At 39.2% G+C, this 13,175-nt stretch overlaps 1 protein-coding gene across 2 annotated transcripts; it reads right to left on the bottom strand.

Moving 5' to 3' along the window:
• Positions 1–1,193: 1,193 nt before the first annotated feature.
• efcab7 (EF-hand calcium binding domain 7) lies at positions 1,194–12,286 on the bottom strand. 2 transcript variants are annotated; one of them, XM_005737013.2, is made up of 14 exons: positions 12,136–12,286; positions 11,920–12,049; positions 10,459–10,670; positions 9,993–10,079; positions 9,360–9,543; positions 7,693–7,814; positions 5,436–5,577; positions 3,533–3,642; positions 3,165–3,328; positions 2,804–2,937; positions 2,544–2,692; positions 2,208–2,417; positions 1,742–1,849; positions 1,194–1,591 (listed from the first exon to the last, which is right to left on the bottom strand). In XM_005737013.2, the coding sequence occupies exons 2-14, from the start codon at positions 12,047–12,049 to the stop codon at positions 1,511–1,513; spliced, it is 1,833 nt and encodes a 610-aa protein (XP_005737070.1). In that variant the 5' UTR covers positions 12,136–12,286; the 3' UTR covers positions 1,194–1,510. The 2 variants fall into 2 exon arrangements, with proteins under 2 accessions (XP_005737070.1, XP_005737069.1); XM_005737012.2 differs by having other exon boundaries at positions 11,920–12,286.
• Positions 12,287–13,175: the final 889 nt, after the last annotated feature.

The following is a 13,175-nucleotide window of genomic DNA, read 5'->3' as shown; positions in this document are numbered from 1 at the left end:
ACTAGCAACACACAAAAAAAAGAAACTAAATCTCTTGTAAAACACACACATAATGGAGAAGTCGTTTGGCAAAGCCACTGTCCAACTGCAAGCAGCTGAATGACACCAAACCCCTATGTTGGGAAAAGAAGAGCAGACAGGGGCCTGAAACATTAAATGCATCTCACATGTCATGTGACATTTAGTGAGCTGGCTCTACTGTTTCAGTAGAGAAAGTCAAAGGTCAAATAATGGCCTGAGAGCTATAAATAGAAGGTCAACACTGTACTCGACTAGAAAGGCCAAGGGCAAATAAAGCTTAGACCTGAGTGCAATGCAAAGGAATGCATTTCACTGCCAACCCCCAAATCCCCAACCCCTCCATACCCTGTAAAGAGTATGGATGAATAGCTGCACGGTTGTATAGTCTGCAAAGCTTGAATGAAAGTTAAGGCACAATTCTTGGTTACATTCAACAAACATCCACAGCATTTAAACTGCTGCAGTTCAGTGTGAACTAGGATCAGTTTTTGTCTTCTTCACAATTGGAATTGAAAATCTGCTTTTCACAACTGTTATCTGTGCCTAAAATCATTCTGATTCTTTATAAATATTCTTGAACTGCAAGAATATGTAACAAAATTAATGACTTCAGTGATGGCCACAATCAGCTAAACATGTACTTACAAGTGTCTCTAATTCCAGGAGACAATGTTGGAGCCAGAATGACATTCCTGTGTTTATGGAAAACTTGCTGATAATTCTCTAATGTCAAATTTAATGAATCCTTGACGGGAATTTTCAATATTGCTGTAGAGATTTTTTTTCAAATAATTAGTATTACTAATTTTCAAACACATTTATGTGAACAGAAGGACTTTTGTTCTTTTCCTTTAATTTTCTTATCTGTTCTGTCGAAACAAGATGGTAATGACATTCAGCAATATAACATAAGTAAAATCCACCGTTACATGACAAGAGTGATAAAAAAAATGAACATAAGAAAGTGTTGTCTTACCCCTAATAATGACATAACACTCTATTGTGACATGATAATAATGACATGATTTTCTAAATGTTAGAAATTAAACCCATAATCTTCAATCCTTGATTCCATGTATCACAGTAATAACAAAGTAACAAAGACAAATTCAACAAAGAGAAATAATAAAGATAATAACAATAATAATAAAACAACAGAAGGAAAAAGAAAACAACTTAAAACAGCAGGAAAATTGTTAACTGTCTCCATTATAACCAGAGGTTACACAAAACTCATCGACTACCTACAAATTCAACATTACAGGCCAGGCAACAAGTCAGACAGCTGAAATGATTAGGCGCTCAGCCATTTCTCACAGTAAAAAAATACACATAATCATTAAAGCAGAGCTAGAACAACTTATAATAATTCACATTCATGATATAATGCCAGTGGATATAGAACAAATCGCTCTTTAGTGCCCACATTTAAAACCTTGACGAATACATTTTAGCCAGAATATAAAGAGCTGTCCATTCAGGCTGGACTTTACATTCCGGGTAGTATGGTCTCCACACAGCTGTAGATCCAGTCCTGTTTTTCATTGATGGGTAGAACATGTTGGCACACCTACAGGAAATCATCAATATCCTGCATCATGCTTTTTACATGGAGTGAATAACTTAAATGTTAAAGTGTCTTTTTTCTTCTAATAAAATAATAATGATTATAAATTCATTATAATATTAGCAAAGCAGCATTGTTACCATGCCTACTTACCATTTTAGTCCTGGCTGGCACTTCTACAGCAAACACTGTCATGCCTCTGCTACTGCAGCAGTTCCTGCTCTGCTCGTTGTTCACATGCACAGTCACTCTCTGGTTTGTCTGCAATCAAAGCAGTCAGTGTGCAACTGATTATTACACAGAATAAAGCTAAACATTCTCATGATAATCAGGTGCACTCTTATAAAGTAGCTGCTTTGCTTCACTGGATCATTCTTTTAGAGTCGCTCTCGTTGCTATGAGAAAGGACACTGCTGCTGCATAACAATTACAAATGAATAGTGCGTCTCTATAGCAGTTGACTGTATTAAGACAGTAAGGTTTGGGTAGTGCTATCCACTGCAGATGTTTGGCAAATACAAGTATCAATCACGTTGATGCTCTAAACGAACACCATTTTTATTTAAGGGATTATCTGTGACATTCTTATAATTCCTCCTACACAAATTTTGTATTCTACCTTGTTGGTAATGAGGGAGGAAATCCTGTGCTCCCCTTTGTAGGTGTAGATGAACACATTGTCGTGTCCCCTCAGTGCTTTGGCCCCTGTTCTAGCTGTGATGGACTTCTGGAGCGCCTGGTTCAGAAGCTTGGGCCCTGAATCCATGCTGAGGGGCTGGATGGATGGCTGAGTGCTTTCACAGTATACGTCTATCTGGAATGGACAGGCCTGGTGGAGCGGGAGGGAGGGTTTATGTAGTAAGTAGTCATGATGTGTGCCTGATATCAGGCTATTGCATGTATGCCAAGGATGTATGTTTATGTATTCTGACTAAAACCATATATGCAAACCTACCTCTACCAGCTCCAGCATACGGTTGTAACCCATAGCTTCCAGCGTGACCCACATGTCTGCAGGGTCTCCATCTTTCTCAGTGGCCTCCATCAGGTTCAGCTCCATGAATCCCTGTCGTGTCAGCTGGTTCTTTCTCATATCAAAGTTTTCTGTTACCACAAGGAGGTAGAAGACAGCTTTAATATCACCGTAATATCAATATAATACTGTAATAGCGCCTTCTCCTCCAATTCATTTCATATTAATTTCATAATTTTTACCTTTGCAGACGGCCCAGGCATCCTTGTCACACTTTTCTCCGCTGGTCCTGAGCTCAAAGAAATTGTACTCCTCCAGGCTAAGCAAACCATTGCCATCAAGGTCTATAATCTCAAAAATGTCAGACAGCACCTCCCTGTGGCAGAAACAGAGCAACACAGAAATATCAGCAGGCCTGCAGGCAGCCAACTTCAACTTTTTCAGATGTCCTCACTCATTCAGGTCCTGTGAGAAGAACAGAGGTAGCAAAGCACGGCACACTTTTATCCCAGTGTGGATCCACTGAGCTTTATAAACATTTTATAGATTAGTAAACACTGAAATTCTCACCAGTCAAACACTGTAAAACTGAGGCAGCCTCACCTGAACTCCCTGGTCAGGTCTAGTTCTTCTGTGTCAGTCCTGTAGAACAACTCCACGGGTTTACCAGAAGGGCTCTTTCTGCTCCTTTTCTTTAACCTGCAGCCACTGGTGAAGGGAAGCAGGTGGTATGTCCCAGCATTCAGCTCCCCTTTCCAAATATACTTCTACAGAGATAGAAAAAAAAAAAAGAGGTTGCACAGTAAACAAACAACACCAAAAATATCCTGGCATACAATATCATCACATTTCAGCTTCCCAAATGATTCCAGCTTTTATGATATCAGTGGATCTGGGTCTGGCTTTTATATCAATCAAGTCCCAATGGGACTGATTTAATAATACGGACCTGTTAAGACAGCCAAACTTACTTCTTTGTCTTTTGACTCAGTGAAACACACTAAATTTGTGTCTTCTTTAGTTTCACCAGCTGACATGACAAAAAGTGCTGTGTCCACTGTCATCCATGCTGAGGACTTGTCTGAAAATTAGAGCAAAACCACATGAATGCATAAAGATTTTACACAGGACTTTAACATTTTAGCTCTACAGACTATTTAATTCAGCACAGATTTTTACCCTACAAGCAATAAGGGAGGGTTCAAAGAAGATCAACTTACCCAAGATTTTCAACGTTTTTTTCTGATTGTACAAAATGAAATGGACCGATGAGATTTTACATTCCTCGAAGACTTTTTGCAGCCCACATTAATCCAGTCAGTCTCCTGATTGAGCCAAAACAAATAAACTGATGTGCGCCTTCCTAATAAATGATCTTCCACTGAGCTGAAATTCAGTCTGACCTGATGCTACACGATGTAACAGATTGTTAAACAGCAAAAGGAAAGTAAATCTTCTTTGTGATTTCTATTCTAAAATACTTTATGTTACAGCATCACAGGGAACATCTAAAACCACTCAGCTCAAACAGTGGTTCTCAAACACTGTTCAATAATGTACACCCCCTTTGAAATGTTTCTTCACCCAGTTAAAGTTGTCTGAAAAATAAAGTGCAACCTCTTTCAGTTTTTATATATCGGGATAATAAAAATAACCTCACCAGCAGGTCTAAAAAATGAGGTAAATACAACCTCAGATGAACTACAAAACATGACATTATGTCGTTATCCCCTGCATTACTCCAAAGTACCATCGGGGTATTCCAGTGAGAGATTAAATATGGCCCTGTCCCTTTCTTATAGTAATATACACAACCCCAACTCAAAAGAAAAGAGACGGGACACTATGCAAATTCTAAATGAAAACAGAATGCAATGATTAGTAAATCCCATGAACCTATATTTCATTCACTGTAGAAATGTTTAAAGTGACAAAATGGACCATTTAAAAAAAAAAAATCAGCTCATTTTGAATTTGACAGCAGCAGCATGTCTCAAAAACGTTGTGACAGAGGAACAAAAGGCTAGAGAAGTAACCGGTCCTAAGTTGGAGGAACAACTAATTATGTTAACTGACAACAGGCCAGTAATATGACTGGGTATAAAAAGAGCATCTTAGAGTTTCTCAGAAGAAAAGATGGGCAGAAGTTCACGTCTACAAATAGTGGATGAATTTCAGGATAATGTTCCTCAACATAAAGTTGAAATGGTTTTGAATATCTCATAATCTGTCTTTCATAATATCATCAAAAGATTAAGAGAATTAGAGATTAAGATCAGCATTCGATGTCTGTGAGCTTCAGGCCCTCAAGTGGCACTGGTGTGGAAATCAGGAACCCTTTCAGAAATCACTGCGAACATAGTTCACTATCTACAAACACAGGCTAAACTGACACCATCGATGCTGAAAAGCAGATTTTAGAGCAACGCATGCGCCCATCCTGACATCTTTTTCAGAGAAAGCATCGCATATTCCAGCAACAAAATGGTAATCCACAAACTGCTTCTATTACAACAGCACGGCTTCACAGTAGAAGAACCCGGGTGCAGAACTGGCCTGTCTGCAGTCCAGACTTTTCACCAAGTGAAAACATTTGGGGCATCATGAAAGAAAAAAATATTTCTACAAAAAGACTCAGGACTGTTGCACAGCTAGAATCCTAAATCAGAGAAGATGGAACGACATCCTCTCCTAAAAGTCCAGCAGCTGCTCTGCTCAGTTCCCGCATGTTTACAGACTGTTGTTAAAAGAAGAGGTGATGCTACACAGCGGTAAACAGATGCCTGCTCCAGCTTTTTGAGATCAAATTCAAAATGACACAATATTTTCTCTAAAAAGATACATTTCCTCTGTATCGGCAGTTTAAGTACCAACCAGGTCTGTGGCTGAGGCCGAGTGGTTGGATGGTTAGGTAGACGGTTGTCGTGTGGGGGATGTGGAGCTGGTACTGCAGAGCGCTGATACTCCCGTCGTCTTCCAAAAAGAAGCAGCCTTTCATGAAACTGTGATTCCAACCCTAGAAAAATGGAAAATATTCCTGTTCTGACTCAGACATTAATATAATATTGAGGAATAACAGTTGTTACAGTTGCATAAATACTATGTGTACAGTTTTCCTTAGTTACTTGTATGCTATTAAGTTTTACTACGTGTGACCCCATCTTAGATCTCAACACAATCTGGACACAGTTTTCCTGGTTGACAACAAAACACATTCATTCAGCAGAAACCAAAACTAATGTGCAGCTCCTGTTTAACAGGAGGACTGATCTCGTGATAGGGACAAAGTGAATAAAGCAGTCAGTCATAACAGTTAAGCAGCTCGCTTGATTAACAGAAAGTGCCTTTGAGATAATTACCACTCCAATCTTCATGGGGGCATATCCATTATTACCCAGCTAATGTCAGCTCGGCAGCATGAAAACCCACGTTATACACGTGCTGATCCAGAGGAGGGCAGCAGAGTCCCACTGCCTTTCTGCCGCAGCCTCAACTAAATCTTCCTCTAGGACTTGATATGGCAAATTGGAGTCCATTTAACTTTGATAAATACAGACTTTTCAATCTTGGGCCAGCGGTCATTCAAAACTATCAAGAGGCTACTTTGGCAAAATTTATGAATCCTAATATTTCTCTCCTTTTGAAATCCTGTTGTTCTTATTTCTGGCAGCACAACCGAAATGAGGTCATAATTTGAAATTGAACAGGAACATCAGCGCGAGGAAGTTTTCATTCCACTCATTGGAGACACATTAAATGAAAACACAGTTGGTGTGGACACACGGTAAGAGGGCATTGAGGGCCAACCGCGTCTGGAATAGGCTATATATCCTTTTAGTGGACAAATAAATCACCAAGTTAAACAAAGAAAGTACCATAAAGACGGAGCATGTCACTCCTTTAGAGAAAAGCTATTTTCTCAAAGTATTTATCTTGGGCTGAGAGGCATAAAAGATCAAACCATAACACTTCAGAGGTTTGTCCAGACAATATTAAATGAGGGGAAATGCCACAGGCTCCCATCCACTGCTTAAAGACATCAGAATTAATGCCCCCATAGAGAGAGGGTCAGCCTGCAGACTAATACAGGCGCTGTCACCTGCTCCGGCCACAGGTCTGATTTACTGTTTCACACAGGGTCACAGGACACCGAACCAGCCACAAACACAACTACACACGCATACACACACGAGCATTTAAACCGCAGCCTTCTCATTTTGTTACACTTGTAACCTGTACATAAACACAAACACTCAGAATAAGTAAGAATAATCCTTACTGGCTGGGTTTCTATTCATGAGGACATATTTGCATCCCACACACACATCCACACACACATTCACACAGTTACAAAAACACATCCTACCCTCCACCCACCACCTCCCAGTCATCAGCCTGTGGCAATATAAAAGCCAATATGGCGAGCAGAACTTCCCCTCAGAGGTAATCTCTGGACAACCATTCTTTTACCTCGAGGTTGTCTGGCCCTTTCCAATCTCAACACCGCGCTCGCACCTGAGAGATGGAGCAGGGGGTTGTTAGTTTTATTTATATATTTACTCCCCACCCCCACCGCCCCTTTTGCTGTAAAGCAAACCAGCTGAGGTTAAGCCAGAAAGAGTGAAAACAAAGAGTGTGAGATCAATACAGTGTATATCTGTCTGCCCTGGGCTAAATTTGCCCATCAAAAATACTGCATGACACCAGGCAACGCTGTAGAGCTTCTTATAATGGGGTCCCTCGCACAAGGGCCCCACGAACTTAATATTTCCAGTTTGGTCTGTGATTCAAACTTAACAGCAATGCATAAACTCCAAATCATCTACAGATATTGTTCATTTTCTCATTAAATTAAGTTTTCTCTAATCAAATGCTGGTAAAATGTGGTTTTAAAACAGTGATATCAATGGATGGACTCTTATTTAAAGCACAAACTGATTGATGATGACTTTCATTATCACTTAATTATTTCATTTCGTTAAATTAAACACAAATGTACACTCTTCTCTGGTTCCAAGTGTACAAGCCAGTGTAATAGACTGAGAGGCTCTGGGAAAAACTGACAGGTTAACCAATAATGAAGTTATTCATTAGATGTAGCTATGAAGTCAAAACGACTGAAGGGGGTTACCTGTAAACCTGAAGGCTCTGGGAATTTGTTGGCTTTAGTGCTGCTGGATGTCATTGTGATTGAGCTTGACAGAGACGAACGTCTGCTGCGAGCTGAAGAAGGCCGGGAGGATGAGCGGTTGTCTGCAACACACACACAGGCCAGACACGTGAAAATTCTCATGGACACACACACACACACACACACACACACACGCCTGTGCCTTCCCTAATTCTTATCCAAAATCTATTTCCAAGTTCATGCGAACATGGCTACCTTGCATTTGGCTTCTGGCAAAGTGTGGTCTTGAGTTCAAGCTCAGTTGAATTAATTAATTACAGACCCATTTGAAAGCACAAGTGGTGTAACGGCTCCTTTTCAAATCTATTTCTCTCGCAACTTTTTTTTTTTTCCTTGAAGACTAATTGAAGCTCGAAAATGTCAATTTGCTAATGAGTGGTCTGATTGTTTCGAAGTCTGGGAAATCGAGATGCGAAGGAATGAGACGGACTTATGAGCAAATTACCGTAGCAAAGAAATAAACAGACCCACTGTCATTGTGTTTGTCACAGATCTATTTTGCTGGGACTATTCTAGGCGGTCTACAGATGCATTAAAACGTAACCCCCCCAACAAAAGCTTCCATGTGAGCGCACATTGAATGTTGGGGTAGTTTTTTCTTCAGCAGAGTGAACAGATAATCATCTCTCAGCAGTTCTTGGTAAAGAGAAAAAAAATATGTCAAAATTACCCATGTCTGATATGATTAAAATGTATATCGAGGGGCAGTTCTGGTTTCTACTGACAAATCTAAGACCAAATGAGCAGTCCAAATTGTTTTCGAGCTGGAAGAATAACCCATTCAACATGTGCGATCACGTAGCATCTTGTGTCAGAGCCTTGTTAAAATGTAACGCGTATAAATCAATACATGGGAGAGGCGCAATAATGTGATAATCCCGACTACTATCTGGAAGCTCATTTGTTTTTGCAGCAGTGGTGGACTGGGCCTCCTCTCTAATCCCTCATCATCTCCCCAGTGAGAAGTGGTGGAATCCTCCAAATCAATAACATGAACATGGACTGACCACTTAAATCAACCCCATCTATCTTCCCACTGTGAGCCTGTCCTTGGCTCGCTCATCCTGGACCTCGGTTCTTTTCGACACAGTGCTTCTAAAGTGAAAAAGTGAGCGTTTAACATCCACTTAATAAAAAAAAAAGTGGCTGGAGAAGCACACATTTCTCATGTTTGTAAGAAATAGTAGTTTAGGAAGTTGGAAATTACCAACTTCGGAAAAAAAGAAAAGAAAAAAAAAATCACGTAGGATTTCAAAAGTGATTGAACGCCTGGAGTTTTCCTCAGAGTTGACAGAGCCAATGTCAATCTCTTAATGGCAGAAATGATTACTCAAATCAAAACACTTTACAGTCTCCTCCCTCCAAACAGGCCACCTTAATTGTGTGGCTATTATGATGTATGGACTGTCTTAATGAGGTGATTTGTCATGGAGTGAGTGAAAAATCGATCAGTAACAGAGCAAATGGGAAATCTGTGTGTATGGGTGTGCATCCAAATATATGAAAATTTTGCACAAAACTGTTGTATAGTTGATGTTGTTTTTTTAAACCAAAATTTTGATATCCCTTTTTTCTTTTAGCTCTCGCTAGAAGGTCGAATCCTGCACCTTTCTTTGGTGTCGTGTCCGAGTCCACCCGCTGAGTTGCTGGTGATGCTGATGACACGGAGCTCTTTGGCGGGCTGTATGATTGACTGCCAAAGTTCAGTCTCTTCAGCTTGGCATCAGCCTCAAGTCTCTCCAAAGCAGCTGTTTGACACTGCTCTACTGTAGACGCAAACAATCTGCAGAACTGACAGCAGCAGGAAAGCAAGAGTAAGAGGATGATGCATGAGCGATACTTTGAAGCAACAAGCAGCGGGATGAATGTTTACAGTCTGGTGTTTGGCAATGTTAAGAATGAGTAGAAGACGTATTAAATAAACACGAATGTGGAACAAATGAGGAAGAATTAGAATTTTGTGTTACTCATTAATGTTCTGAGTAAATGGCATATTAAGATATAGTGTATCCATAACAAAAGTCCAGTATAAGCAAGCAATAAGAATAATGATGGAAGACTGAAAATTCAGTATAAACCTGATAATTTCAATGTTTCTTTAAGGCTGCACGACTGCACTGTACAGTATGTGTGTACAATATGTGATACAGGAAACAGGGACAAGGGCTTTTAAGATAAGCTGTTTATAAAGTATAATTACATAGAAATCAGCAAAAGTCATTTCATATGTCTACACTTACTTCTGCGTAGTGCAGTTTGCCATCCTTGTTGATGTCAGCCAGTGAGAAGATAGCATTCACCTCCTCTTTTGTCATTTTCTCTCCTCTCTAGAAGAGCAAGCAAATATGCTTCAGTTCGTTTGCCATGTGATTTGCTAGTAAGATATTTGAGGTAACGAGTAGCTGAACAGTTGTACCTAATGTCTTGATGCATCCTCAACCATCCAGGTAAGTAAATCCCAAAAGGTTGATTCTGTTCAGTCTCTAGAAGTCACTTGGATGAGTGACGAAACATTTCTCCCACTGAAAACGCTAATTCCAGATGAACAGAATCAACCTTTTGGGAGTTGTACCTAATGAAGTGGCCAGTTAACTCAAAAATGACATCTATAACAAACTTATATAACCATATACCATACCATATTCACTTTATAACTAAAGTATAACCACTTGATGAAAATCTAATCCAAAGTGTTAGGCTACTCACAGTGATTAAGGCCTTCTCCAGTTCACTGTGTGTGATGTAGCCGTCACCGTTCACATCCATCTTTTTAAAAACTCTCATCAGCTCACTCTCCTCAGTTTTCTCCTCATGCTTGAGAATCTCACAAAAGTCATCAAAGTTCAGCTTAGATGTTGTAGCAGTCCAGTATTTATTAAGAGTGGCACTGGATGGATTTCTACCAGCTTGTTGAAGAACTGAAAGGAGGAATAGGAAACAAATGTTTACACAAATAAATAAATAAATAAATGAAACCCCCTGTATCCACATTGTCCTGATGGTAATCAGGACAAGGAAATCGTTCAGATGAATAGAACCGACAGTATTTTACAGTGAGATATGCAACCTTTTACCTCAAAAAAATTTGATGCCGACTCAACTTCAATAGAAATTATAATTAAATTCAACACTTAAGGTGAAGTTTATTTTCAAATTTGGCCATCCTTCCAAATAGGATGAGCAGATGTTCTTCTTTAAGTGGAAATGCCACAGCATTTCTGTTCCCTGACCCCCTGTCCCATATTTTAACTGGTTCTACAGGACATGCACTTTTCTCCATACTGGATTTTACCAAATGCACATGAATGGAAGGGTTGTTTTTTTATAGTCAGAAGGTTAGCCAGTATAATGCCATACTCATCAAAGAGTTACAAGTTTTAGTTCACCAAAAATAAAAACATAAAAAAAATTTTTTTTTTAAATCACAGCTTTGGTTGAATTTTCAGTTTGAACAGAGGGAGAAATATGGTGTGAAGTCACAGAGAATATGTGTGTCATAATTGGTCATTATTGCTAAAAAGTGGATAGCACCTGAATTCAATTCCACCATTAGGCCAGGGTCTTTCTGTGTGGCATTTGCATGATCTCCTGTTGTTTGCATGGGATCTCTCCGGTTACTCCGACTTCCTCCCACAGTCCACAGACATGCAGTACCCTGCCTCTTGCCCTAAGACAGCTCGGATAGGCTTCAGCCCCCCCACCCCCCGCGACAGAAGAAATAAGTGTGCCAGTTTATAGATGCTTATAGATGCTTCCCTAATAAAATATTAGAGTGTATATAAAGACTGTCGAATGAGGCTATAAGAGCAAATTTTAACTTTTACTTAAGAGAACTTCAAACACAATTGGCCTTTACATGGCAAACACCAATCCTGTATTTTTATCTTTAAATTAGCGATGAAAAACCTCCCGTCATTGTTAATGTTTGCCCCACATTTAGGTTGTTGGGATCTGGTCATCCTGGTCTCAGAGTTTGGGGGAAATTCCCATTTTCTACTTTCAATCATTTCTGTTCATAGTATAAGTATAGAACACAGAGAAAAGTGGCCCATTATAGTGAAACTCAGCGATAAATACTTGTTACTTACTACACATCACAATCACAATGAACTGCTTACAAAGGTTTATTTGTTGTTAGCTAACAATCAGTGAGTTGTCTTCGCTTACCACGGCATAAGTGCTTTTTCGAAGTGATATTTGTCAAACTAGATCTGAACACAGCCAGGTACGCGGCTCTGCACTGCATGTAGAAAGCCTCATCCTCTTCAGAAGGACGGGGTGACTCCTGAAAAGACATCTTTCGAAGAACAGATCGACCTGCTTACCCTTAGCTAAGTCTCGCCAGCTTAGAAAAAAACGGTAGCCGGATATGGCAGCTTTTACCTCATTATCAAGCTGTGACCGTCATGTTTAACCAGCTAAATGCAGTGTATTGAATAAGATTAGAATGAAACAATGACACTTATCGTCACACATCATACTGGTACATCTAGGCTGTTGCTAAGTAAACAAAAAAGTCCAACGGTACGCATGAAAACGGACACGGAAGAAACACAAGTTAAAGGTTCCGGTTGCTTTTAAAACGGACGTGAAGCGGTGCTTGCCCTGCCGAGGTGATTAAAAACAATATGTATAATAAAAAACATCGCATTTAAAACGTTGTTTGAGTCTTTGTTTTTAGGAAAATGTATTTTAGGAAGTTCGTATATAGCAAAACATAAAAACTACAAATGCGATCGCATAGTAAGCTGTTCCTGAAGGCTTTAAACTTAAAAAGACAAAAAAAAAAAGAAAAAAGAAAAAAGAAGAATAAAGTATTCTTCCGTGAAAATTTGGTAGCTCTTTATTACTTTAGGTCGTTCATTTATGATTTTTTCCATATCATCTATGTTAACATCAAAGAATATGTACATAACAACAATTCAGGCTGTGAACACTCATTAAAGTAATTAGTATCACCTGTTTAAGTAAGTGTGGGCAATGCAGCCCTACATGAACTACACCAATAGTTTTTTGCTGCATTATAGTTAACTTAAGTTGCAACAAGTTTAAAAAACAAAAACAAAGATAGTTTAGAGGTTTTAAATATACTTGTAATTTACATTCACATTTTTCACAAGACCTTTTCACATATATAGAAGTTCTTAAAGGTCTGCTGATAATGTATTCACAGCTACAGTCCCCCATTCTCAGAGGTCAAATAAGTTGACAAACAATCATAATTTTAAATATAAGTATTCTTTCAATACTTAAATGAAAATCCTTTCCTCTCAGTGAGTGCCTGAAGTTTAGACATCACCAGAGAGCGTTCTTCATTTGCTGCTTTTCAGTGGGTGTCTCTGCATTCATTTTCATAAACTGACAATTTAGAATGTACAATTGAAAAGTTGCTCTATTGGCTGGGTGAATACTTCAGGCAGCAA

The sequence above is a fragment of the Pundamilia nyererei genome, unplaced genomic scaffold (assembly GCF_000239375.1).
Source record: "Pundamilia nyererei isolate P.nyererei 1_Seehausen unplaced genomic scaffold, PunNye1.0 scaffold00072, whole genome shotgun sequence".
Taxonomy (NCBI): domain Eukaryota; kingdom Metazoa; phylum Chordata; class Actinopteri; order Cichliformes; family Cichlidae; genus Pundamilia; species Pundamilia nyererei.
The sequence above is the reverse complement of the archived record's forward strand: the minus strand, read 5'-3'. Positions and strand labels throughout refer to the sequence as shown.

Coding starts and splice junctions, on each gene's coding strand:
- efcab7 (XM_005737012.2), bottom strand. CDS start 12,049: ATGTCTTTTCAGGAGTCACCCCGTCCTTCTGAAGAGGATGAGGCTTTC. Junction 10,080..10,458: donor TGGAGAAGGCCTTAATCACT/GTGAGTAGCCTA, acceptor TTGCTCTTCTAG/AGAGGAGAGAAAATGACAAA. Junction 7,815..9,359: donor GGACACGACACCAAAGAAAG/GTGCAGGATTCG, acceptor TGTGTGTTGCAG/ACAACCGCTCATCCTCCCGG.